This window comes from Sphaerodactylus townsendi, linkage group LG17 (genome assembly GCF_021028975.2).
Source record: "Sphaerodactylus townsendi isolate TG3544 linkage group LG17, MPM_Stown_v2.3, whole genome shotgun sequence".
NCBI classification, from domain to species: Eukaryota; Metazoa; Chordata; class Lepidosauria; order Squamata; family Sphaerodactylidae; genus Sphaerodactylus; species Sphaerodactylus townsendi.
This window is the reverse complement of record NC_059441.1, coordinates 3,098,642-3,125,286: the sequence shown is the minus strand read 5'-3', so window position 1 is coordinate 3,125,286 and position 26,645 is coordinate 3,098,642. Positions and strand designations below refer to the sequence as shown.

The window sequence follows — 26,645 nt, the reverse complement described above, 5'->3', positions numbered from 1 at the left end:
ACCATTTTTTCTATATTAAAACCTCAGTATTCAGGTTAAATTGCCGTGTTGACACTTTGCAATAAATCAGTTGGTTTTGGGTTGCAATTTGGGCACTCGGTCTTGAAAAGGTTCGCTATCACTGCTGTAGGGTTGTCAAGGCAAGAGATGTTTGGGAGGTGGTTTGCCTTTGCCCGCCTCTTTGTGGTCTGAGAGAGTGCGGAGAGAACTGTGACCGCTCCAAGGTCACCCAGCGGGCTTCATGTGGAGGAGGGGGGAGTCGGACCCAGTGCTCCAGATCAGAGGCGGCCGTTCTTAGCCACAGCATCACGACTGCCAAAAGACGTACAAAGGCCAAGAGAGTGTTCTTAAAATCTTTATTAGAAATACATTTGCTCACCTTTGGAAAAAAAACTAATCAATGCAGACGGGACGGACGCTTAAGTGCCCAGACCGTGGACTCAGAGTTGAGCAGGCTGACCTGGTGGTTCAAACACCGCCTCCCGCATCTTGTGGAACTGCAGCATGAAACCGAAGTCCTTCTGCTGGCGCAAGGGGCAGCAATCTCAGATAAGCCCCGCCCACCCACCCCTGTCACTAAGCCCCAACCTGCAAGCCTTTTCCTCCACGTTGGTCCCAAAATTGTCCTGGGGGGCAGGCGTGCAGGACCGAAAGCTCCTCTTCCCTCTTGCACTAGAACAGGGGTCTGCAACCTGCAGCTCTCCAGATGTTCATGGACTACAAATCCCATCAGCCCCTGCCAGCACAAACCTCTGGAGAGCCGCAGGTTGCAGACCCCTGCGTTAGAAGAAAAACCGACCAAAGTCGAACCCTTAACACGCAAAGGATGTGGTCTGAAGGACATATTCCCGGGAGTAAGCGCCACTGAGTCGAATGGGGCTTACTTCCAAGTAACAAACAGGGCAAAGAAAAGGTCAAGTGAGGATCTTGCTTATCCGGTCCTCCAGCCCTGATTCAGAGCTGTGTTTCGAGGGTGGGGGAGGGGGGTTTGTGCCCATTAGCGCTTGAAAGCTCATCAAAGCCAGGTACTTTAAAAACCCGGCTTCCCCCACCTTTTTACCACTGGTGGGGTTTGGAGGGTGTGTGGATTTGCCAATGCCTGTGTACTTCCTCCAAGATTAGGGGAACGTCCTGAGTCTCGTCTGCTTTAGCCTGCTGCACTCTTCATAAAACAAGAGTTCCAGGTTTGCTCTCGAATGAGGAAAGCTTTCTTAGTAAAAACGCTGAAAGCAAGTCGGCAGTTGTTTGTGGTGCACCTGGAAAGGGGAACGTCCGAGGCACCCCGGAGCCTGCCCCATGCTCACTACTCCGGGATGGCTGGTGTGGGGTGTCTTCTCACAGAACCGTCTCCTTTAATCAATGAGATTTTCATCCAGTTAAAGGAACCTAGTAGAAAGTAACTGGGGAGGGGGGGACTGTTTCCTGCTCCGGTTGGAAGGAGGGCGGGCATTCCCACCAGCTACCTGTTCTTCCCACTGTGACTCCTATCAGGGCTTAACAAGTCAGCAAAAATTCAGTGGAAAAGCACTTGCGTCCGTTCATCGCCTCTCCTCCCACCGAGTGCCTTTTATTTATTTTTTTGCACGGATGCAGGATATGGGTTTAATTGTTACAGTACTGTGCGCTTTAACTTGATCAGACAGAAGTCAAACCGAGCCCCTGAGGGAAAGATGCTACCTGGAGGGGAAAGGGAACCAGAGCTGGACGCAAGTAGCATTCAGGTGAACTGGGCAAGTAAAACACGGAAGGTGGAGGAGCTGGGCCCTCCCTTCAGGAAAAGGGATCCCTCCCACCCTGAGGCCTAGTGTGTTTTCCTCTTCTTTGGGCCCAGGTGCCGTTTCCGCTGCTTGTAGAGATGACGGAAGTTGACAAACGGCCCTGGAAAGAAGGGGAAAATGTGAGTCGACGCACGCGCACGCCAGCTGTGTTCCTCAGTGATGAGAACAGCCATGAAATCACAGCCAGATTATGGTGACCCCATAGGGCAGTGATGGCGAACCTGTGGCACGGGTGCCAGAGGTGGCACTCAGAGACCTCTCTGTGGGTACACGCAAACAGAGTTTATCATGTAGGGGGGATCGCTTACCCCCCACACACATCTAGGCTTGCCTGGGCCGCTGGGATCGATTATTAGCATTAAACCTAAGACCTAGTTTTAGGGAAGCAGTATAGGTAACCCTGTTAAGCGCTGTTAAACCCCACTGATTTTCATTCAAAGAACTAAAGCGCGATCCTTTATCTGGGAGTAAGCTTGGTTGCTGGCAATGGGGCTTGCTTCTGAGTAAACCCTCCTAGGGTGGTGATTCACCCGTTCAAAGAGTTGCACGGCTGCTTCAAAGCAAAGCCAACAACTACCACCAAGCTTATTCCCAAGTAACGCACGCCTCCGATCCAACCATTTTTTCTAAACTGAAGCCTCAGTATTCAGGTTAAATTGCCGCGTTGGCACTTTGCGATAAAAAAGGGGGTTTGGGGTTGCAGTTTGGGCACTCGGTCTTGAAAAGGTTCGCCATCGCTGCCATAGGGTTCTCAAGGCAAGAGACGTTCCAAAGTGCCTCTCCATTGCCTTTCTCCATGCAGGCGGAGAGAGTTCTCGGAGAACTGACTGGCCCCAAGATCTCCCAGCAGGCTTTACAGGAGGGGTGGGGAATTGAACCCACTTCTCCACATTAGAGCCTGCTGCTCTTGCGCAACACTGGCGGTCTCACACGACGCCCTCCCAGATGGCTGGCAGCCAACCCCAGCTTAGTGCAGAGGACAGCTTCAGGTGCTGCTGAGGCAGTCTGGCGGAATGGTTAGAGTATTGGAGTCGGGTCTGGCATACTTGAGTTGGCATGTCCACTGTGCCATAGAAATGGAATAAATTTTAATGTCAGAGGGGATGTGCTGAAGGAGGGAGAGCTCTGTGCAGGTTTTGGCTTTGTTTTTTTATCACGTGTGTCTTTTTAATTGACAGGTTCGTGATCATTTGCGTCCTAACTTGCTGCATTCTCATCCGCCTTGCATGCGAGAAGAGAAAATAAGATAATTTCTTTTTACTTCATGTACATCCTGCCTTTCCCCCCAATGCAGTGGCCCAAAGTAGCCTACGCTGTTCTTTTCTCCTCTGTTCTTCCTTTTTCTTTTGCTCAAAACCCTGTGAGATAGGTTAGGCCAGGGTGGCCAACCTATGGCATTCCAGATGTTCATGGACTACAATTCCCATCAGCCCCTGACAGCCCCTGGCAGGGGCTGATGAAGAAGAAGAAGAAGAGTTTGGATTTATATCCCCCCTTTCTCTCCTGTAGGAGACTCAAAGGGGCTTACAATCTCCTTGCCCTTCCCCCCTCACAACAAACACCCTGTGAGGTAGGTGGGGCTGAGAGAGCTCCGAGAAGCTGTGACTAGCCCGAGGTGACCCAGCTAGCGTGTGTGGGAGTGTACAGGCTAATCTGAATTCCCCAGATAAGCCTCCACAGCTCAGGCAGCAGAGCAGGGAATCAAACCCGGTTCCTCCAGATTAGATACACGAGCTCTTAACCTCCTAATGCCCACTGTTATTGCTTCTAAGGGTACTTCTGTAATCTGGAGATCAAGGGAGGACTGGCGATTGGTAGCCATAGATCGACTTCTCCTCCATAAATCTGTCCAAGCCCTTTTTAAAGCTATCCAGGTTAGTGGCCATCCCCACCTCCTGTGGCAGCATATTCCAAACACCGATCACGCGTTGCATGAAGAAACGTTTCCTTTTATTAGTTCCAATTTTTCCCTTGACTTTGTTGCTGGCCCCCCACCCAAATACTGACCAGAGATGACCCTGCTGAGCTGCTGAGATCAGATGATTTCAGGCCAGCCTCAGACATCTAGCACAGGGCTTGCAACTGCACAAACGGGGCCAGATTTTACCGAAACAGGGTTTGCAATCCCACAAACGGGCCTGGGTAATAGCACAATCAGGGGTAACAGGCCTGCACATCACAGGGTTTTGCAACTGTCTAAAGGGCTTCCAAACCGGACCAAGCCGGGCCTGGTAAATTGCACAAACGTGGGCCCGTAACTGCGTGTGCCCAGCCCGTAAATTGGATTAAACGTGGGGCCCGGGTAACAGCACCAGCCAGGGCCTGGTAATTGTAATAAACAGGGCTCTGGCACCTGCCCAAGCGGGGCTTGCAATTGACCAAGCGGGGCTTGCAATTGCACAAACGGGGCCTGCAATTGCACAAACGGGGCCTGCAATTGGACAAACGGGGCCTGCAATTGCACAAACAGGGCCTGCAATTGCACAAACAGGGCTTGCAATTGCACAAACGGGGCTTGCAATTGCACAAACGGGGCTTGCAATTGCACAAGCTGGATGTTGGCCCCCGATTCCACTGCTCCTTTGGAAAAGAAGTTTTAAGAAGGGACGATCTGAAACTCACCTAGAAACAAGGCCACCAAATACAGCTGCAGGACCACTGAGAACGGGACGGTGACGCTCAGCGGAGAAGGCAGCGAGAAGCTGAACCTTCCCGTTCTGCTGAAGACGGGGATGGCTTGAATCACAGTCACGGCTGGAAGCAGACGGGGACCCAGTCAGGCTGCTGGTGGGGAAGACCTGCCAGCAGAGGCGTAGCAAGGGGGGGACACGCCCGGTGCACTGTTGCGTCCTCCGCCCCTGCCATGCCCCTAGAACCGTGGTGGCGAACCTTTGGCACTCCAGATGTTATGGACTACAATTCCCATCAGCCAATTGGCCATGCTGGCAGGGGCTGATGGGAATTGTAGTCCATAACATCTAAAGTGCCAAAGGTTCGCCACCACTGCCCTAGAACACACGTCCCACCCCACAACACCCCCCCGCCTCCACAGGGGCGCACGCCTGGAGCATCGCACACTCCCCCCCCGCCCGTCACCCCCTTGGAGCTACACCTCCAGCTGCCGGTTGTCTCCTCCCCAGCCCCAAGCTGATGCAACTGAACCCAGCACCCTCACAGGTGGACGTGGTGACCCAAACCCAGGGCTGTATGGGATGGAAAGGCCCCCGACCAGAATTTGGGTTTTTGGAAAGCTGCCTTGACTTTCCAGCCTGCAGCAGAAGGCCAAGTTAACCCAAGAAGAAGAAGAAAAGTTTGGATTTATATCCCCCCTTTCTCTCCTGCAGGAGACTCAAAGGGGCTTACAATCTCCTTGCCCTTCCCCCCTCACAACAAACACCCTGTGAGGTGGGTGGGGCTGAGAGAGCTCCGAGAAGCTGTGACTAGCCCCAGGTCACCCAGCTGGCGTGTGTGGGAGTGCACAGGCTAATCTGAATTCCCCAGATAAGTCTCCACAGCTCAGGCGGCAGAGCTGGGAATCAAACCCGGTTCCTCCAGATTAGATACACGAGCTCTTAACCTCCCACGCCACTGCTGCTCCAAGAGCCAGTGCCCCCCCCCTCTTTCGAGTGTACCTTCTGCCAGGATCCCCAGAGGGTACAGGGGTATCCAGATGCTGTAGCGGATCCACGTCAGGGCCTTCCACTGAATGTCGATGCAGGAAAGCATATAGAAAGGGTACCTGGAGAGGGACACGTGAAACTGCCTTATATGGAATCAGTCCACCAAAGTCAGTGTTGTCTGCTCAGGCTAGCAGCTGCTCTCCAGGGTCTCAGGAAGTGATCTGTTTTCAGATCCTTTCACTGGAAAGGGCTTTGGTTCCCATTACAGGTAAGTAAAAAGGGGAGGTTCGCAGGTGTTCCGGGGGGGGGGGGCAGCTCTACCTGCGAACGGCAGCACCGAAAAGCGGCCCTCCCCGTACCTGAATATTTCCACCAAGCTCCAGCTGTAGAACACGAAGAAGACGACCGCTTTGCTCTGCATTTCCTCCACCCCTCCGAGGACGACGAAGAGGATGAAATTCCTCCCGAAGACCTGCAGAGGGAGAGATTGAAAGGAACTTGCAGCGATGGCCACGCTGGGCGGAGGGGGACTTACCCAAGCGGCCACTCGTAGCTTCTGAAGGCAGAGAAAGCCAGGCCGCACATTTGACAGTTCACAGGTAGAGTGATTGGTGTTTGGAATGTTGTTCACCGCCCGGAGCCCTTCGGGGATCAGGCGGTATACTAATTAATTAATTAATTAATTAATTAATTAATTAATTAATTAATTAACTAACTAACTAACTAACTAATTAATTAATTATTAATAATAATAATAATAATAATAATAATAATAATAATAATAATAATAATAATAATAATAATAATAATAATAATAATAATAATAAAAGAGTCCCCCTCGTACTGAAGTACATCCCTGCGAGTGCTGGATTAACCGGGAAGCAAAAGTGGAATATGCTACCGGCAGTGGTGGGATTCAGCTGGTTTGCACCACTTCGGCAGAGCCGGTTGTTAAAATGGAGCTTGTAAACAACCAGTTAATAATAATCTGTGTTCTTTAGTTCTTTGAGGGTGTAAACAGGCATGTGGATAAGGGGGAACCAGTGGACATTGTCTACTTGGATTTCCAAAAGGCTTTTGACAAAGTTCCTCACCAGAGACTATTGAGAAAACTCAGCAATGAAGGAATAAGAGGGGAAGTCCTCCTATGGATTAAAAACTGGTTGAGAAACAGGAAGCAAAGAGTGGGTGTAAATGGGAAGTTCTCACAATGGAGAGATGTCGGGAGTGGTGTCCCCCAAGGATCCGTTTTGGGACCAGTGCTCTTTAACCTATTCATAAATGACCTGGAAGTAGGGGTGGGCAGCGTGGTGGCCAAGTTTGCAGATGATACCAAATTATGTAGGGTGGTGAGAACGGCAAAGGATTGCGAAGAGCTCCAAGCGGACCTTGATAAATTAGGTGAGTGGGCTAAGAAATGGCAAATGTGCAGTTCAATGTAGCAAAATGCAAAGTGATGCACATAGGGGCAAAAAATCCAAACTTCACATTGTGGTCAGTGCTATCAGTCAAGCAGACCAGGAAAGGATTTGGGCTGTCTTAGTTGATAGTTCCATGGGAATGTCAACTCAATGCATGGCAGCTGTGAAAAAAGGCAAACCTCTATGCTGTGGGATAATTAGGAAAGGAATTGAGAATAAAACTGCAAAGATTGTTGCATGCCCTTAGATAAAGCCGTGGTGCGACTCGCACTTCTAGTAATTGTGTCCAGTTCTTGGTCGCTGCATCTCAAAAAAAGGATATTGAGGGAGATAGAAAAAGTGCAGAGAAGGGTAACAAGGGATGATTGAGGGACTGGGAGCACCTTCCCTAATGAGGGAGAGGCTGCAGCCGCTTTGGGACTTTTTCTTTAGTTTGGAGAGGAGACGGCTGAGGGGGGATATGATTGAAGTCTATAAAATTATGCATGGGGTAGAAAATGTGGACAGAGAGAAACTGTTCTCTCTTTCTCACAATACTAGAACCAGGGGGCATTCATTGAAAATGCTGGGGAAGGAATTAGACTCATAAAAGGAAACACTTCTTCACGCAACGTATAGATTGGTGTTTGGAATATGCTGCCAACAGAAGGTGGTGCATGGCCACTAACCCCGATAGCTTTAAAAAGGGCTTGGACAGATTTATGGAGGAGAAGTCGATCTCTGGCTACCAATCTTGATCCTCTTTGATCTGAGATTGCAAATGCCTTAACAGACCAGGTGCTCGGGAGCAACAGCTGCAGAAGGCCCTTGCTTTCACATCCTGCATGTGAGCTCCCAAAGGCACCTGGTGGGCCACTGCGAGTAGCAGAGAGCTGGACTAGATGGACTCTGGTCTGATCCAGCTGGCTTGTTCTTATGTTCTTATGTTCTTAATCAAGCCTTCATTGGCATACCAAATTACAATAAAACAATTGTCCATAAAAGACAGATAAATATAACAAACATTCAGTCTTATCAATGGTGTAGTCCAAATGAACTCATCAAAAGTGGCATTCCCATACACCTCTCCACAGACCAGACTGAAGACCCACCAACAGAACCCAGGCCTCACAACAACATACAGTATCAACACTCCACTATAAAACACAGAGTTTGTTGGGGGGGCGCCAAACACAAAACAAGGGATAGGGGACAAGGAAATGGGCGAACAATTGATCTGACTCCAATAGGTTGCCACAGCCTTCAATTGTCACACCATCTGGCAATCAATAACAAAACTACGACCTCTCTCTATGAGTCACCCACAGGTTATTTGACTTTGGATGACCATGAACCCACAGGTTACTGGCAGAGGTAGGCACTGTATACCAGTAGCAAATAGTTGATGTAACCAACATTGTTGTTGTAAACAACCAGTTGTTAAATTATTTGAATCCCACCACCGGAACCGGTTGTGAAATTATTTGAATCCCACTGCTGGCTACAGGCCCTGCACTAAATGCTTGCAAGCTGTCTGGTGAAATCAGCATTTCACTGTATTATCGTGATCTGGCAACTGCCTGTTATCCTCGTCGCTCTTTTTCCGAACGGCCTCTTTATCACCAACAATACTCTCAGTGAATTAACAAGGAATTAATGAAACACCACAAAAATTTAAAGAGACAGTGAATCCACTATTAGCGGTCATGTGCAAGGGGATTTTGTGTTTCATACCAGGAAATCCAGTTGCAGAGTTCATTGAAAGTGGACCGGAAGTACATCATTCTGTGGGGGGGGGGGGGGGGGGGAATTGAGTTCAGGGGCACCTTTCGGACCAATACAGTTTTAATCTTGGTATAAGCTTCCTTGTGCCTGCACAACTTCTTTGATCTGAGATTGCAAATGCCTTAACAGACCAGGTGCTCGGGAGCAGCAGCCGCAGAAGGCCACTGCTTTCACATCCTGCATGTGAGCTCCCAATGGCACCTGGTGGGCCACTGCGAGTAGCAGAGAGCTGGACTAGATGGACTCTGGTCTGATCCAGCTGGCTTGTTCTTATGTTCTTCAGATCTGTTATTCAGTGTGTGTGAATAATCTAAAGAAGGGACAAGAGACTGGCCCGGGTCCAGTGGTGGGATTCAGCCGGTTTGCTTTGGCAGAACCGGTTGTTAAAATGGTGCTTGTAAACAACCAGCTGTTAAATTATTTGAATCCCACCACTGCCCGGGTCCCAATCAAAGTGGGCACAGCTGGTGTTGAATCTTCAACCATTTGCTCAGTTCCGAGCCGCTGCTAAAAGCAAATGGCCACCCAGGGCTTTCGAGCTTTACAAATTCTCTCTGTTGGTGGGTTTTCAGTCAGGTCTGTGGAGAGGTGTATAGGAATGGATCTTTTGATGAGTCCATTTGGACTAAACTATTGATAAGACTCTGAATGGCTGCTGTATACATCTGTCTTTTATGGACAATTGTTTTATTGTTTTATTGTATTTATTGTATTTTGGAATGCCAATAAAGGCTATCATGTCAACAATTCTCTCTGGAGGAAGTTTACCTGCAACAGGATGGGCACCAGAGGAGCTCGCACAAGACCAATCAAGGTGTTCACAATCTCCATCACGGCCAAAGTCTGGCAAAGGTACATCATGTCCGAGGTGGCATGGAAAGTATCGAAGAAGGAATCTGCAAAAGATGGAGCCCGTTCAGTTGAAGCATAAAGTGCACAACAGGCACAAGAAAGAACCTTTGTTGCATAGTTAACTTGTGGAAGAAGAGGGTTTGCATAAGCATAAGCATTTTATTGTCATTGTGCACGCACAACGAAATTTACAGCAGCATTCCTCGGTGCACACAATTTCAGACTCATCCCCCATCCTCACTTTCCCCTTCCTCCACCCATCCCTTCACAGCCCCAAATACATCAACACGAAGCCGCGGAGTTCAGCATAGCCACAGCTCTAGAGTAGAAGCTGTCTCTAAGCCTCTTTGTCCTAGTTTTGATGGACCTGTATCGTCTGCCGGATGGTAACAGTTCAAAAAGAGAGTGTGCTGGATGAGACGGGTCTCTCGGAATATTTTGGGCTTTTTTTAGGCTTCGGGAATTATAGAGTTCTTCCAAGGAGGGGAGAGGGCAGCCAATAATCCTCTATGCAGTAGTGATCACCCTTTGGAGCGCCTTCCTATCTGCCACTGTGCAACTGGAGAACCAAACACAGATGCAGTAGGTTAAGACACTCTCTATAGCACAGCGGTAAAAGGACACCAGGAGTTTTTCATTCAGTTGTTGTTTCCTTAAAAGTCTCAGATAGTACAGTCTTTGGATTTATACTCTGCCTTTCTCTCCTGCAAGGGGGCTCCAGGGGGCTGCAAACTCCTTTCTTTTCCTCTCCCCACAACAGAAGTAGCTGGGGCTGAGAGTTCTGAAGAAACTGTGACTAGCTCAAGGTCACCCAGAAGGTGTAGGAGTGGGGAAACAAAGCCACATCACCATCTAAGACTCTGCTGCTCATATGGAAGAATGGGGACTCAAACCTGGTTCTCCAGATTAGAGTGCACCCCTGCTCTGAACTACTACATCACACTGGCCCTTTGGAACTGACTGCTACAAGAAGAAGAAGAAGAAGAAGAAGAAGAAGAAGAAGAAGAAGAAGAAGAAGAAGAAGAAGAAGAAGAAGAAGAAGAAGAAGAAGAAGAAGAAGAAGAAGAAGAAGAAGAAGAAGAAGAAGAAGAAGAAGAAGAAGAAGAAGAAGGAGGAAGAAGAAGGAAGAAGAAGAAGAAGAAGAAGGAAGAAGAAGAAGAAGAAGAAAAAGAAGAAAAAGAAGGGGAGGAGGAGGAGGAGTTTGGATTTATATCCCCCCTTTCTCTCCTGCAGGAGACTCAAAGGGGTTTACAATCTCCTTGCCCTTCCCCCCTCACAACAAACACCCTGTGAGGTGGGTGGGGCTGAGAGAGCTCCGAAAAGCTGTGACTAGCCCAAGGTCACCCAGCTGGCATGTGTGGGAGTGTACACGCTGATCTGAATTCCCCAGATCAGCCTCCACAGCTCAGGCGGCAGAGCTGGGAATCAAACCTGGTTCCTCCAGATTAGACACACGAGCTCTTAACCTCCTACGCCACTGCTGCTGAGGTGGCATTTGGAAGGGAAGGGACAAATTCATGAAAAATGGGTCCATAAGTGATGGAGAAATGTGACAAAAGTGATTGGTTCAGGAGGGGCAGCAAAGGGGGGAGGGCGCAGTAGACTCCAAGTCCCTACTTAAATTGATGACTAGTGTTTTGAAGGTTAAGGGCTGCTAATACAAGATCCAGAAGCCAATTCATGGACAACTGGAAACCCTTGGTGGAATATCTAGACTAAACAGGAAAACACTAATGACCAGTGGTTTTGAAAGTTAAGGGCTGTTAAAACAAGATCCAATAGAGAAAAGAGAAATTTTAAAGACATTAATAATGATGCTAAAGATTTGATTTTATCTCGATGTTTAATCTCCAAGTGCTAAAAGTTTAGAGTTTAAGGGTTAATATTTGTTGCAGGAGAAACTGAAAGTGTTTATGAAATGAACACGTTATAATTTGGTCAACTTTTGAAGAAGAAGAGTTGGATTTATATCCCCCTCCTGTGGGAGACTCAAAGGGGCTTACAAACTCCTTTTCCTTCCCGCTCACAACAAACACCCTGTGAGGTAGGTGGGGCTGAGAGAGCTCAGAGGAGCTGTGACTAGCCCAGGGGTCTGCAACTTGTGGCTCTCCAGATGTTCATGAACTATAATTCCCATCAGCCCCTGCAAGCATGGCCAATTCGGTTTGGAGAGGAGACGTCTGAGGGGGGATATGATTGAAGTCTATAAAATTATGCATGGGGTAGAAAATGTGGACAGAGAGAAACTGTTCTCTCTTTCTCACAATACTAGAACCAGGGGGCATTCATTGAAAATGCTGGGGGGAAGAATTAGGACTAATAAAAGGAAACACTTCTTCACGCAACGCGTGATTGGTGTTTGGGATACGCTGCCACAGGAGGTGGTGATGGCCACTAAACTGGATAGCTTTAAAAGGGGCTTGGACAGATTTATGGAGGAGAAGTTTATCTCTGGCTCCCAATCTTGATCCTCCTTGATCTGAGATTGCAAATGCCTTAGCAGACCAGGTGCTCGGGAGCAGCAGCAGCAGCAGCAGGCCATTGCTTTCACATCCTTCATGTGAGCTCCCAAAGGCACCTGGTGGGCCACTGCGAGTAGCAGAGTGTAGGACTAGGTGGACTCTGGTCCAATCCAGCAGGCTCTTTCTAATGTTCTTAAAAACATAAACACTTCCTCTATGTTGTCCCAGGGCAAGTACCTCCTTGATCCTCTTTGATCTGAGATTGCAAATGCCTTAACAGTCCAGGTGCTCGGGAGCAACAGCCGCAGAAGGCCATTGCTTTCACATCCTGCCTGTGAGCTCCCAAAGGCACCTGGTGGGCCACTGCAAGTAGCAGAGAGCTGGACTAGATGGACTCTGGTCTGATCCAACAGGCTTGTTCTTATGTTCTTATGTTCTGTATCAGACCACCCTAGTGAGACACAGCGGAGCCACAATTTTGGTGAACTGGGGTCCAGGGATCCAAACACAGCTGTCAGAGACGGTGTCTGACGTGGATCAGTGCTACACATCTTGGCAGATTGCGAGGGCAAGCGGGAAAGGGGGTGGGACTTGCCTTTCCCCAGCATGAAAAGCCGAACCGTCATGTTCACGAAGATCCAGGAGAAGCCCAGGAACTGAACGAGGTTGTACATGAACAAGAACCCTCTCTTCAGGTGCCGGAACGCTAAAACCCAGAAGACAACCCGTTAGGACAGTGGTTCCCAAACTTATTTGGCCTACCGCCCCCTTTCCAGAAAAAACATTACTTTGCGCCCCCTGGAAATTTTTTTTTTTTAATTTTAATACCAATTAAACAGAAAGATATATGTATTAATGTTTCTACCTTTTTTGTAAAATATAGTAAAGGTGTAAATTAGAAACATTGAACTTTGAAATTATGAAACTATTTATGAACTATTTATGAACTACGTTGTTCAAAGAAAAATTAAGCGTCATGAGCAGAATACATAAATCAATTTTTCTAAATCTTCTCTTCTTTCTTTCATGCTTTCACCACCACCCCTTACAGTTATTCATCGCCCCCCCAAATCCACCTGTGGCCATCACCGCCCCCCTGGATCGCTGCAGCACCCACCAGGGGGCGGTGGCGCCCACTTTGGGAATCACTGCGTTAGGATAAGCAGAGGACAAAACAGCACCAGCCAGGTTGCCCAAAGCCACACGGGGCCAGCTCTGAAAAACAAACCCCGGGGCTATTTCAAGACTTCCTTTTCCTTTGTCTCAGAACATGGATGGTCCAAGGCCCACAGCGCAGCAATCCGGAAGGACACTGATGGCGAACCTTTTCGAGACCGAGTGCCCAAATTGCAACCCAAAACCCACTTATTTATCGCAAAGTGCCAACACGGCAATTTAACCTGAATACAGAGGTTTTAGTTTAGCATAAGCATTTTATTGTCGTTGTGCACGCACAACGAAATTTACAGCAGCATTCCTCGATGCACACAATTTCAGACTCATATCCCATCCTCACTTTCCCCTTCCTCCACCCATCCCTACACAGCCCCAAACACATCAACACGAAGCCGCGGAGTTTAGCATAGCCACAGCTCTAGAGTAGAAGCTGTCTCTAAGCCTCTCTGTCCTAGTTTTGATAGACCTGTATCGTCTGCCGGATGGTAACAGTTCAAAAAGAGAGTGTGCTGGATGAGACGGGTCTCTCAGAATATTTTGGGCTTTTTTTAGGCTTTGGGAATTATAGAGTTCTTCCAAGGAGGGGAGAGGGCAGCCGATAATCCTCTGTGCAGTAGTGATCACCCTTTGGAGCACCTTCCTATCTGCCACTGTGCAAAAACTGTTTAGAAAAACTGTTGGCTCCGAGACGTGCGTTACTCGGGAGTAAGCTTGGTGGTAGTCGGTGGCTTTGCGTTGAAGCAACCGTGCAACTCTTCCAATGGGTGAATCACAACCCTAGGAGGGTTTACTCAGAAGCAAGCCCCATTGCCATCAACTGAGCTTACTCCCAGGAAAAGGTTTGTGCTTTAGTTCTTTGCATGAAAACCAGTGGGGCTTAACAGGGTTACCTACACGGCTTCCTCAAAACTAGGTCTTAGGTTTAATACTAATAATTGAGCCCAGGCCAGCCTAGATGTGGGGGGGGGGGGGCACCCTGTTTGTGCGTGAACCCACGGGAGGCCAGATGTTTTTATGGCTAGTTGACATCAACCCGGCTGGCCAAACGCCTGGTGGAACAGGTCTGTTTTACAGGCCCTGCGGAAACTTTGTAAGTCTCACCTGGAAGCCTGTTCCACCAGGTAGGGGCCAGAGCCGTAAAAGCCCTGGCCCTTGTAGAGGCCAGCCGGATTGCCTTGGGGCCAGGGATCACCAGTAGGTCCGCCTCCGATGAACAGAGGGGCCTAGAAGGGCGATATAGGGAGAGACGGTCCCTTAGATAAGCAGGGCCAAGGCCGCGAATGGCTTTAAAGGTCAATACCAAAACTTTAAACATGACCCGGTACTCGATCGGCAGCCAGTGTAGTTGGTATAGGACCGGCGTAATCTGGTCCCTAGCTGTTGTTCCAGAGAGGAGTCTGGCTGCTGATATAAATAACATCATAGGGTTGTATGGTGTTAGGTCATATTTTGGCTAGTTAGGTAAATTAGTTCTAGATTAGTTAAACTTAGTTGTGGTTAGGTATGGATTAGCTCGAAGTATTATATCTATAGAAATTTTAGTCCATACCTTTATTTAATTATTGATCAGCTAAGCTTAAATTGTTGTAAATATACTAGCATATGTGGTTTAATTCCAGGTAAGAATCCCCCCCTTTGAAGATACCCACGAGGAGGCCCTAAATGGGTCAGGGATTCCAGTGATATTGGGGCGAGGGAGGTATGACGGTAGGCCTAGGCCGAATATTAGACGCAGAGTGAGATATGGTGAAGCTCGCTCTCGCTCTTTGCACCTAACGTCTGACCTGCACCTAAACCATTCCGCACCCGACATTTGGCTTGCACCGAAAACATTTGAAAGGCTTACGGTCTTTGGGGATTCTGTTCTCGATGTTGATTTTGTTAATTCTTTCTTCCTCCTGGAAATCAGACAGACAGTTTGGAAAAAAAAAAGGGTTAGTGCAGTTCTGGGGTAGCTGCTGCCAACGGACTTTCTGATCAGGCCTTTGTGCGTTCGTGCTGTTCGACAGCGGAATCTGCTGCCTCGGAAGGGGGTGGAGTCTCCTTCTTCGGAGGTTTTTGAACAAGAGAAGAAGAGAAGAAGAAGAGTTTGGATTTATATCCCCCCTTTCTCTTCTGCAGAAGACTCATCGCAAGTTCCAAGTTCTTCCACTCATCAATAAAGTTCTGGATTCTCACTGGTGTGGCAGTATGTTGGGTGTCTAACACTGAGGGACCCATAGGAGATGCGTGCCTCATGGGGGCAGGCTCACCAACCCTCGTGTTTTTGCAAGCTGGAGCCACTAGATTGGGAGACTTAATATTCTTAAAGACTCGCGTGAATATCAGATCGTAACGATTGGCAAAGTGCTCTTTCCAATTGAGCAGCTGGTTTGGGGAGGAAGGTGTTGCAAAGCTTAGGATCATCCTGTGATGACTGTTGTAATATGGTAGGTGTTCAAATGATCTGATTTGAACCTTCCTCGGGTCACAGTCCAACAGTCCAACAAATCTATGGAGATTAGACCATTTGCCAAGGTTAGACTTAGTGTCTGCAGGAGACTCAAAGGGGCTGACAATCTCCTTGCCCTTCCCCCCTCACAACAAACACCCTGTGAGGTAGGTGGGGCTGAGAGAGCTCCGAGAAGCTGTGACTAGCCCAAGGTCACCTAGCTGGCATGTGTGGGAGTGTACAGGCTAATCTGAATTCCCCAGATCAGCCTGCACAGCTCAGGCGGCAGAGCTGGGAATCAAACCCGGTTCCTCCAGATTAGAGTACACGAGCTCTTAACCTCCTACGCCACTGCTGCTCTTGGAGGAAAAGAGCTACTGCTTGTCTCCCCCTATTATGCATTTTGCCATGGGCTTCTGTACTCAGCATCCAGCTCTCAGGCATAGAACCATAGAGTTGGATGGCCATCTGTCAGGGGTGCTTTGATTGTGTGTTCCTGCATGGCAGGGAGCCGGCCTTTGTGGTCTCTTCCAACTCTATGATTCTATGCCTGAGAACTGGATGCTGAGTGCAGAAGCCCACGGCAAAATGCACAATAGGGGGAGACAAGCAGTAGCTCTTTTCCTCCAAGGCTCCCACACACACACACACACCAACAAAGCCCTCCTTATTTCTTCCAACAGTTCCTCACTCCAAATCAGCGAGTCAGCCAAAAAGCTGCCACCTCCTAAACACCTTGGAAAACCTTTCCTCCTATATCGATTGTTGGAGCTTGGGTTACCGGTTAAGAGAGAAGAAGAAGAATAGTTGGATTTATATCCCCCCCTTTCTCTCCTATAGGAGACTCAAAGGGGCTTACAAACTCCTTTCCCTTCCCCCTCCACAACAAACACCCTGTGAGGTAGGTGGGGCTCAGAGAGCTCCAAAGAACTGTGACTAGCCCAAGGTCACCCAGCTGGTGTGTGTGGGAGTGCACAGGATAATCTGAATTCCCTAAATAAGCCTCCACGGCAGAGCGGGGAATCAAACCCGTTTCCCCCATATTAGAGTACACCTGCTCTTAACCACTACGCCACTGCTGCTCCCCAAAATAGGTAAGCAGCAATCCCAAAACCCCCCAATGCTGGCCGTTTCCCCACTTTTAAAATGACGTCGGTATTGTCTGGTCCAGGACCTTTTTAGCGTGAGGGTCGTGTTCCCGGGCTTCCCCACTGCCTCGCGCTCCGCGCAGGGTCATCAAAAGGCGCTGTTTTGAGCAGCGCCAGAATGACCCGCGCTGAGGGGGCGCAAGAGCAGCAGAGTTGGGGCAACTGCGTTGTTGCCGCCCCTGTAGTGGGGAGTGCAGCTGGACCCCGTGCTACTCGGGGGGATTAGCGCGCAGCAAACGGTGAGTGGGGAAAGGGCCGCTGTCGGTCTGGATCCCCTGCAGGCCTTTACCTTCGCTTTCAGCTCCATCTCGGCGTCTGACTCATCCAGCCAACGGTCAAAGTCAGGAGTGAGGAAGAGCGGCCGCTTCTCCTGCTTGGTCAGCCGTTCCCACCAGTGGCTCTCCTGCTTCTTCACAGTGATGTTCAGCTGCCTCTGGGTGACTCTGCAGACAAGCTGGGAAATGGAACCACAGCGGGACGTGAGAGGGTGGGGGGAAGCTGGTTTTGAAGACAAGAAGAGCGCACGGAAAACTTGAGGGGGAACATCTCCTCTGGGGGGCAGACACACATTATCCTTCTGGGCTGAGGACTTCAGCTTTGCCGCTACATCTGCACGGGCAAATGCAGTTCAATGCAGCAAAATGTAAAGTGATGCACATGGGGCAAAATATCCAAACTTCACATACACGCTACAGGGGTCAGTGCGGTCAGTCACAGACCAGGAAAGGGATTTGGGCGTCTTAGTGGATGGATTCAACTAAGGCAGTGGTGGCGAACCTATGGCACGGGTGCCAGAGGTGGCACTCAGAGCCCTCTCTGTGGGCACGCATGCACAGAGTTCGTCATGTGATAATACTGTAATTATTTCAGGGAGATTATTAGCATTAAACCTAAGATCTAGTTTTGGGGAAGCAGTGTAGGTAACCCTGTTAAGCGCTATTAAACCCTACTGATTTTCATGGGAAGAACTAAAGCATGATCCTTTACCTGGGAGTAAGCTCGGTTGCTGGCAATGGGGCTTGCTTCTGAGTAAACCCTCCTAGGGTTGTGATTCACCCGTTCGAAGCATTGCACAGTTGCTTCAAAGCAAATCCACTGACTACCACCAAGCTTACTTCTGAGTAACGCGCGCCTTGGAGCCAACCATTTTTTCTATACTAAAACCTCAGTATTCAGGTTAAATTGCTGTGTTGGCACTTTGCGATAAATAAATGGGTTTTGGGTTGGAGTTTGGGCACTCAGTCTCGAAAAGGTTCGCCATCACTGAACTAAGGGAATGGATTCTGCCACTGGAATCTGATCTCGGCAGTTGTAACAGACTGCATGCCAAAACCAGAATTGCTCAATCTTTGAGAGAAGCGCTGAATTTGCCAATCTCTGCAGGCAGGAGTTTGAACTCACCTACAAGCAAGCCTGGAGCAAACTCATTGAGCAAACTCGGCATGTGCTTCAGGCCTCAAGTAAAGAGGGCCTCAGTGAATTTTGTTCTCCTTATCTCTGCTAAGTATCAAAGCAGACTTGTTGCATCAGATTAATTCTGAGGATACAATCCAGGGCTTTGCAAGCAAAGAGTGCAGGAGAAAACTTTTTGAAGTATAAATAAAGTTACAAGCATACAACGATAGACATCATTTTGCATGTTTGATTCGTGTAAGACAAAATTCTATGTATCTTCAAGGCAAGAAAGCAGTGGATTAATACGTATTTTGTTTCATACATAATGATATACATAATGAACATTGAGACCACTGAACACATTCTACTGCACTGCCCCAACCACAAAAAGCAGAGATTATTTATTGAGCCCCATATCAACATGTGCCCCATATGTGCATTTATCCCCGATTCAGATAAGACTCAACTGCTTTTAAACGACGGTCATGTCAGACGAACCGAAGATGTGGCTACATTTCTTGTCTCTATTTTACCAAATGTCTATAAACTGAACAATTGATGTTTATACCCTTGATCTTTGATCTATGCCATTAAAGGTCAATGAACGAATGTCATAATGAACATAACGATGTATACATAATGATATTTATTCATTAGAATATATTTAGTTTACGGTTTACTATTGTTTTTATTTTGAATTACATAAACAGTATATAGGGATATCATAATATTTTCAGTACTTAGAGCCCCTAAAGAGTTTAATCTGGCCCTGCAGGCACAAGGGAAGCAACCGAGTTTCTGAAGGGTTATTATAGGACGAGACTTATATCCAGATGTTACAGGATTAATTTCTATCAAGTTTCCCGCCAGCATTGGCCAATTGGCCATGCTGGCAGGGGCTGATGGGAATTGGTGGTCCATAACATCTGGAGTGCCAAAGGTTCGCCATCACGGGGTTAGGCTGATGCTGGTGAAAAGGGAAGTTACTAAGGCTCCTTCCGCACATGCAGAATAATGCACTTTCAAACTGCTTTCAGTGCTCTTTGAAGCTGTGTGGAATGGCAAAGCCCACTTGCAAACAGTTGTGAAAGTGGTTTGAAGACGCGTTATTTTGCGTGTGCGGAAGGGGCCTAAGCTAGGATTCAGGTGGTTGCTTTTTATAGCTAGTGAGGAGTATTCCAAGAGGCAACCAAATCGGGCCTTTACCTCCGTGTCAGAGGCAAGCGCTCGCTCCATTGGCATAACACCACAGCCTTTCGTTTGGGCTTATTATTTAATGCACAGATGTACCTGACTGACCAGAATTTCTAGTCAGGGTGTGAAATGTGTTCTGCAATCTGGTGGGAGTTTCTCTCAGCCAAAATTTAAATTACCCTTAAAAAAACAAAAGAAGCAAACTTGGGCCTCTCAGATCCCAGCTCAGCAATTTCACCACACCACACGGGCGATCCGTAGTTCCCAGGGAGGTGGAAATGGGACGCCTTTTGAATGCTTTTATACAGCTGTTTTCAGGTGCCAGTATTTTGCACCATGGTGCTTAATAAATACCGTTTTTATTTATTTATTTATTTATTTATTTATTTATTTATTTATATTTATTAACGGTTGGCTCTGAGACGTGCGTTACTCGGGAGTAAGCTTGGTGGTAGTCGGTGGCTTTGCTTTGAAGCAACTGTGCAACTCTCTTCCAAATATCAGGTGAATCACGCACTTAGGAGGGAGTTTGCAGCATCAGAAGCAAGCCCCATTGCCAGGGAACCGAAATTACTTTGCACCAGGGAAAAGGTTTGTGCTTTAGTTCTTGGTATGAAAATCAGTGGGGCTTTTAACAGGGTTACTCTCTAAGCACTGCTTCCCAAAACTAGGTCTTAGGTTTAATGCTAATAATTGAGCTCCAGCAACCCAGGCCAGCTTCTAGATGTGTGTGTGTGTGGGGCTCTACTTATGCAGTGCCCACACAGAGAGGGCTCTGAGTGCCACCTCTGGCACCCGTGCCATAGGTTCGCCACCACTGCAATAGATAATCCGTGAACATTCGAAGCACGACACGGCAGCTCCAGCTAGCTAAGCACAGGAGTCTGTTGCCAAGAACAGAATGAGGACTTTTTCTCAAGAGACACATGGGAGAGCTGCCAGCCGCTAAGCTCCACACAGTGCTAATAATGGCTTCCACTCACAGACGCTTTTGCAGAGGGTTGGCTTCTGGCGCCATTACAATAACACTCGTAGATGTGATTAGGACGCCACACAATCCCAACAATGTTAAAAAAAAACAGACTTCATTTTTGATTCTCCAAAACAGATGGGAAACGTGTATCCATGACAGGAACGGGGGATTCTTCCGTTGCCACAAGAACATTACTTTGGTACGTGAGGTACGGCAAGAAGCCAAGATCCATACCTGCGGTTTCACGGGTTCAAGGAACTCAATTTGAAATTCATATACGTTGTCCCCTTTGGCGCCATGGCCTTGAGCTAGAAAAACAGGAGAACAATAAAGGTTTTACAAACATGGGGGGGGGGACGGACAGGAATCCGTTTTTACAAAGTTTGTCTAAACACTGGAACCGGGTTTGATTCCCTGCTCTGCCGCCTGAGCTGTGGAGGCATCTGGGGAATTCAGATTAGCCTGCACACTCCCACACACGCCAGCTGGGTGACCTTGGGCTAGTCACAGCTTCTTGGACCTCTCTCTCAGCTCCTGGCACCTACCACAACACAGGGTGTTTGTTGTGAGGGGGGAAGGGCAAGGAGATTGTCAGCCCCTTTGGGTCTCCTGCAGGAGAGAAAAGGGGGATATAAATCCAAACTCTTCCCTTCTTCTTCTGAAGGCGGTGTTGGAATACTGCCAGATGCATTGAAAAAATAATCCCAAATAATGAGGAACGACCTGAATGCACACAGGTTGCTGAGGAAGGATTGTCCCACTTCCTTATTCTGATGGTCTTTTTATATCAAAGCTCAAAAATAACAGGAGAACTGTGTGAAAGAGATAGCCTAGGCCCAGTGGCGTAGCGCCAACGGGGCAAGTGGGGCATCGCTAGCCCCAGGCAGAGCAGGGCTGCCTGCGGGTGCGTGCACCGGCTGCAGGGCGCAGGGAGTTTCCCCTCTCTCTCCGCCTGCCTAGCCTCGGTAAATTTAAAAGGCTTCAGACGAATTCTCAGGGTAACTGGCCAAAAGGTCTTTTTTAAAAAGGGCATTAGGCAGAGACACAACTGAAGCAGTAACGAGAGAAATCCAAACAAGTCAGCAACTGTGAGAAACTGGCATGGCGTCAAATCCAGCAGCGGTCCAGGAAACTTAAGGAGGCCATGAAAAGTTATAGTTTTTAAATTCCACTAAAGTCAATGGACTGAGCATGGGGCTATGTGCCGGGCCTCATCATATATGGCCAGGCCTCTGCGGGATTCCCTGCTTTGCTATCAGATACCAGCCCCACACATTTATTTATTTCCCACATTTGCCTTCTAAGCGAGCCTCAGATGCAACCCTCGCGCACGCACTTCCAACACGATACAAGTGCATTGAAATGTAATGCAATAAAGGTTTTTTTAAGGGAGAGTTTGCCCAGCACTGAACTGATCCTGCCATTTTGTAGATGTATAGTAAACTCACTATGGAAACCTACATGGTTCTGATGACAATTCTAGGGTAAAAGATGCCAGCCACAGATGCAGGCAAAACGTCAAGAGAAAATGCTACTTCGACACGGCCACACAGCCCAGAAACCCCACGACACCCCAGTGATTCTGGCTGTGAAAGCCTTCTGCAACAAATTCCAGGAATCCGTTTCCCTCTCTAGCTGAATGGGACTTCCTCTTCTAAAAATTAAACAACACTATCGGGGCGGTTTATCTGCAGGTTGGACCCATTAGGAAAATGGGAAAGCTTTCAGTGGCATATTCAAATGTGGGGTTTGGGCGCACAAAAACAACCCCCTAGAACAGGATGCCTGTGAAACATTTTGCTTTCTAAAGACAAGAAGGCCTTGTGCTCCAGATCCTTCCCTAACTTCATGTAAATATCTAGCAGTTTCCCAAAAAGGTTAATCAAAACAGACAACGAAGTTTTTTGTGGTTCCTTTGGTTATTTACTATCGGTATGATATTTTTATGTAGCTAAAGCATTGTGAAGGTCTGTACAACCTGGGCTGTTAGGTTCCTGTTTTACAGAATTAAAGTACATGCGTGTGGGATAATGGGACTTCAAATTAACCCAGACCTGGGCATTATACTGTCTCGCTGGCCACATCCGCCCGCCGATGACCTCTGACTACCCCCCCCAGTCAGTTAGAGCGTTTTGAGTCTCCGCAGAAGCCGGTTGCCTTGGCTGCCGGCTTCTGGGCTTTCAAAAAAGCCGCCTCTGCCTTTGGTCTCCCTCCACAATATTTTCCGTTCCTTATGCGGCCCCATGGAAAAAATAATTGCCCACACCTGAATTAACTCATAGTCCAGAAACAAATCCACACCCAATCCCCGAGTCACAGGAGCGTTAGCACAACTTCTGGAACAAGATTACGTGGACCAGCAAAAGCCCTTGACCAGGTATAGAGCCCCTGGGGGGTCCTCTTTCCTAAATCCCTTTCCTCCCCCGCCCCCCTCCAAAATAGAGCAGGAAAACAGAGCAAAGATGACCTACCTTTGAAATGCAGCACATTGTCTGTAATTGTGACGTCAGGATCCTGTCAAGAAAAAGGAAAAACTGAGAGTCAGCACAGCTTAGTGGCTAGGGCGTAAAACTCATTCCTGGGAGATGCTGGTTCGAATCTCTGTTCTGCTATGGAAGTTCACCGTGTGACCTTGACCCGACTGCATAATCTTAGCCCACTGATGGCAAACCTTTTCGAGACCGAGTGCCCAAATTGCAACCCAAAACCCACTTATTGATCGCAAAGTGCCAACACGGCAATTTAACCTGAATACAGAAGTTTTAGTTTAGAAAAAACAGTTGGCTCCGAGGCGTGTGTTACTCGGGAGTAAGTTTGGTGGTAGTCGGTGGCTTTGCTTTGAAGCAACCGTGCAACTCTTCCAACAGGTGAATCACGACCCTAGGAGGGTTTACTCAGAAGCAAGCCCCATTGCCAGCAACCGAGCTTACTCCCAGGTAAAGGTGTGTGCTTTAGTTCTTTGCATGAAAATCAGTGGGGCTTAACAGGGTTACCTGCACTGCTTCCTCAAAACTAGGTCTTAGGTTTAATGCTAATAATTGAGCCCAGGCCAGTCTAGATGTGTAAGTACCAACAGGTGCCCACAGAGAGGGCTCTGAGTGCCACCTCTGGCACCCGTGCCACAGGTTCGCCACCACCGTCTTAGCCTAATCCACCTCACAGGGCTGTTGTGAGGAGAAACTAAAGGAGCAGAGGACCACGTTGTAAGGCTGCTTTGGGGCCCCTCTCATGAAGAAAAATCAGAGTAGAACTCTATCGAGATAAATAACTAGAGTTGCATTTACTAGGACAGCTGAGGCCTTCAGTGCTTCTGGCTGGTTTGTTTGGATTTAAAAAGCCAAAAGAAGGCCGGGGAAAAAGAGATCTCAGACACATCCAAACTCTCTGGTCTGTTTCCCGCAGGTGGCCTCAGCGGATGGGGTTGCCAAACCTCGGCTGGGAAATTCCTGGAGATTTGGGGGAGGAGCCTCCGCCAGGTAGAATGGCGTAAAGTTAACCTTCCAGGCCAGAAGCCAATTTCTCCAAGGGAACGGATCCCTGCAGCCCGGATGGCAGCTGCCATTCTGCAAAATCCCCAGCCCCCGCCTGGAAGCTGGCAACCGACCCTGCAGTGGGCTGGGTCAGGAACGGGCACTGACGCCCACCTTGGAGAGCTTTAGGCGATCAGATGCAAAAAGCCCAGTTTGGCTCACCTGTCTGTCAAAAATAAGCCCTGGGAAGTCCCAGTGGCTGGAATACAGGCAGGTGGGGGGGGGGGGGAGAGAGCAGGTATCGCGGGGAGCTTTGCTGGCAGGACCTTGGCATGCCCCCCCCCCGGTTCCCAAGTGCTTTGCCAAGGGTCCCCCCCCCCTGCAAAAAATGAGAGACAAGGATGGGAAGATCCGGTTGCCCACTGCAAGAGCCACCTGGGCGGGGGGGGGGGGGGGGGAAGGATACAGGAGGCCTTTTGGAGAGCACGGGGGGGGGGGGGAGGCGGGGTCGACCTGAACCCAGGAAGGAGGGCCGCCTCCCCACACCCAGCCTGCGCCCAGCTCTCCCATTAAGAGGCCCACACTGCAGGGGGGGGGCGATCAGGCTTGGAAACCCCACCCCCTTCCCATTCACCTCTCTTCCTTCTGCAAGCCTTTCCCCCCCCTACCCCCCCCCCTTTCCCGGGCATGCCCAAGGCAGGGATCCCCAGAAGTGCCCGGCAGGTGCTCGGCCCGGGCAGGCAGCGGCGGCGGCGGCTCACCTGGACGTCGCTGAGCTCGACGCGCAGGTAGAGCTCGCGGTGGCGCTGCGCCCAGTGCACCTGCGGGGTCAGGCTGGGCATCTCGGCGCGCCGCGGGGAGCGGAGGCCAGGCGGATGTGCGGCCGGGGAAGAGGAGCAGGAGGCGGCCGGGCAGGCGGGCAGGCAGGCAGGCAGGTTGCAAGCCGCGCAGGCGCGGAGGCTCGGCCCGGCCCACCTCCGGCCCCCAGAGGCGCCCGAGCGCGGCTGCGCGCTTCCGGAGGCTGCAAAGCGGGCAGGTGCCTGGCTGGGCCCCTCCAGGTGCGCCCAGGTGCAGCTGCACTGAAGTGGCAGCAGTTGCCGGTCACTTTCCAGCGGAGTCTGGTCATCAGCAACTCCGGCCCCCTATTGCAAACGTTGCAAAAGGCCCACAAGGTATCCGGAAAAACCTACCTCAGTGGTGGCGAACCTGTGGCAGAGGTGGCACTCAGAGCCCTCTCTGTGGGCATGCGCAAACAGGGTGCCCCCCCCCCCACACATCTAGGCTGGCCTGGGCTCAATTATTAGCATTAAACCTAAGACCTAGTTTTGAGGAAGCCATGTAGGTAACCCTGATAAGCCCCACTGATTTTCATGCAAAGGACTAAAGCACAAACCTTTTCCTGGGAGTAAGCTCGGTTGCTGGCAATGGGGCTTGCTTCTGAGTAAACCCTCCTCGGGTCGAGATTCACCTGTTGGAAGAGTTGCACGGTTGCTTCAAAGCAAAGCCAACGACTACCACCAAGCTTGCTCCCGAGTAACGCACGTCTCGGAGCCAATGGTTTTTCTAAACTAAAACTTCTGTATTCAGGTTAAATTGCCGTGGTGGCACTTTGCGATAAATAAGTGGGTTTTGGGTTGCTTTATCTTTATCTTTATTAACCTTTAATAGGCATAGATCAGTGGTGGAGAACCTATGGCACGGGTGCAAGAGGTGGCACTCAGAGCCCTCTCTGTGGACACACACAAACAGAGCCCCCCCCCTCCCCCCAATCTAGGCTACCTGGGCTGCTGGGCTCGATTATTAGCGTTAAACGTAAGACCTAGTTTTGGGGAGGCAGTGTACGTAACCCTGTTAAACGCTGCTAAACCCCACTGATTTTCATGCAAAGAACTAAAGTGCAATCCCTTACCTGGGAGTGAGCTCGGTTGCTGGCAATGGGGCTTGCTTCTGAGTAAACCCTCCTAGGGTCGTGATTCACCGGTTGGAAGAGTTGCCGGTTGCTTCAAAGCAAAGCCACCGACTGCCACCAAGCTTACTCCTGAGTAACGCACACCTCGGAGCCAACCGTTTTTTCTAAACGAAAACCTCAGTATTCAGGTTAAATTGCTGTGTTGGCACTTTGCGATCAATAAGTGGGTTTTGGGTTGCAATTTGGGCACTCGGTCTCGAAAAGGTTCACCATCACTGGCATAGATAGATCAGGATTTACACAGACACATGCTGCAGTCTCAAGTATAGTTCAGTAGCAAGGAAATAGTCCACATAGCTTGACAGTTGACTTCGAGGGATTCAAATCACTTCAGATTTTTTTTAAAGAAATAGTCAGAGCAAATGACAGTAAATACCCCTACACATCAATGTAAAAATACAATCTAATATAAAATTGCAATAAAAATAGATCTGTTTAGCAAGTTAAAAGCAAAATAATACAGCAATAGGTATCCTACCATGCCGGATATTAGACAGATTGGAGAAGATACCCATCTTTTATAAGAAGTTCTGCTTTTGTTTTATGTATCATATTTGATATTTAAATATTTGATTCTGTGCCAAATAATAATGAACCAATTTGGTTTAGTGTACTGGTATAATATATTTTTTAAAAAAATACAGTTAAAAGTAATAAAATGGGAATAAATTAGCACTTTTGGGTTGCAATTTGGGCACTCGGTCTCGAAAAGGTTCGCCGTCAGTGGCATACCTGATCACACAGGTGAAAATCCTGTGCAATGCAGAACATCCACGAAGCTCACCGGAACCGGGATGCGTGCTCCAGTGTGGAGCAAGACTCGAGACCGGTGGGACGTGGCTTGCACGTGTCCAGGCTTCCAAAATGTGCGAAAGTTTGTGTGACGGCGAAGATTTTTTTCTGGAATAATTTTTATTTGATTGTTTTTTGGAACACCGTGGAACCTCGGTTTCCGTTGGCAATCCGTCCAAAAAGAATCGATGGAAACCGAA

General features: G+C 48.8%; 1 protein-coding gene across 1 annotated transcript; it reads right to left on the bottom strand.

Moving 5' to 3' along the window:
• Positions 1-342: 342 nt before the first annotated feature.
• HACD3 (3-hydroxyacyl-CoA dehydratase 3) lies at positions 343-24,621 on the bottom strand. The gene is made up of 11 exons (XM_048482101.1): positions 24,446-24,621; positions 22,686-22,728; positions 20,449-20,522; positions 16,942-17,106; positions 14,920-14,971; positions 12,493-12,603; positions 9,352-9,479; positions 5,758-5,870; positions 5,411-5,517; positions 4,401-4,532; positions 343-1,878 (listed from the first exon to the last, which is right to left on the bottom strand). The coding sequence occupies exons 1-11, from the start codon at positions 24,524-24,526 to the stop codon at positions 1,802-1,804; spliced, it is 1,083 nt and encodes a 360-aa protein (XP_048338058.1). The 5' UTR covers positions 24,527-24,621; the 3' UTR covers positions 343-1,801.
• Positions 24,622-26,645: the final 2,024 nt, after the last annotated feature.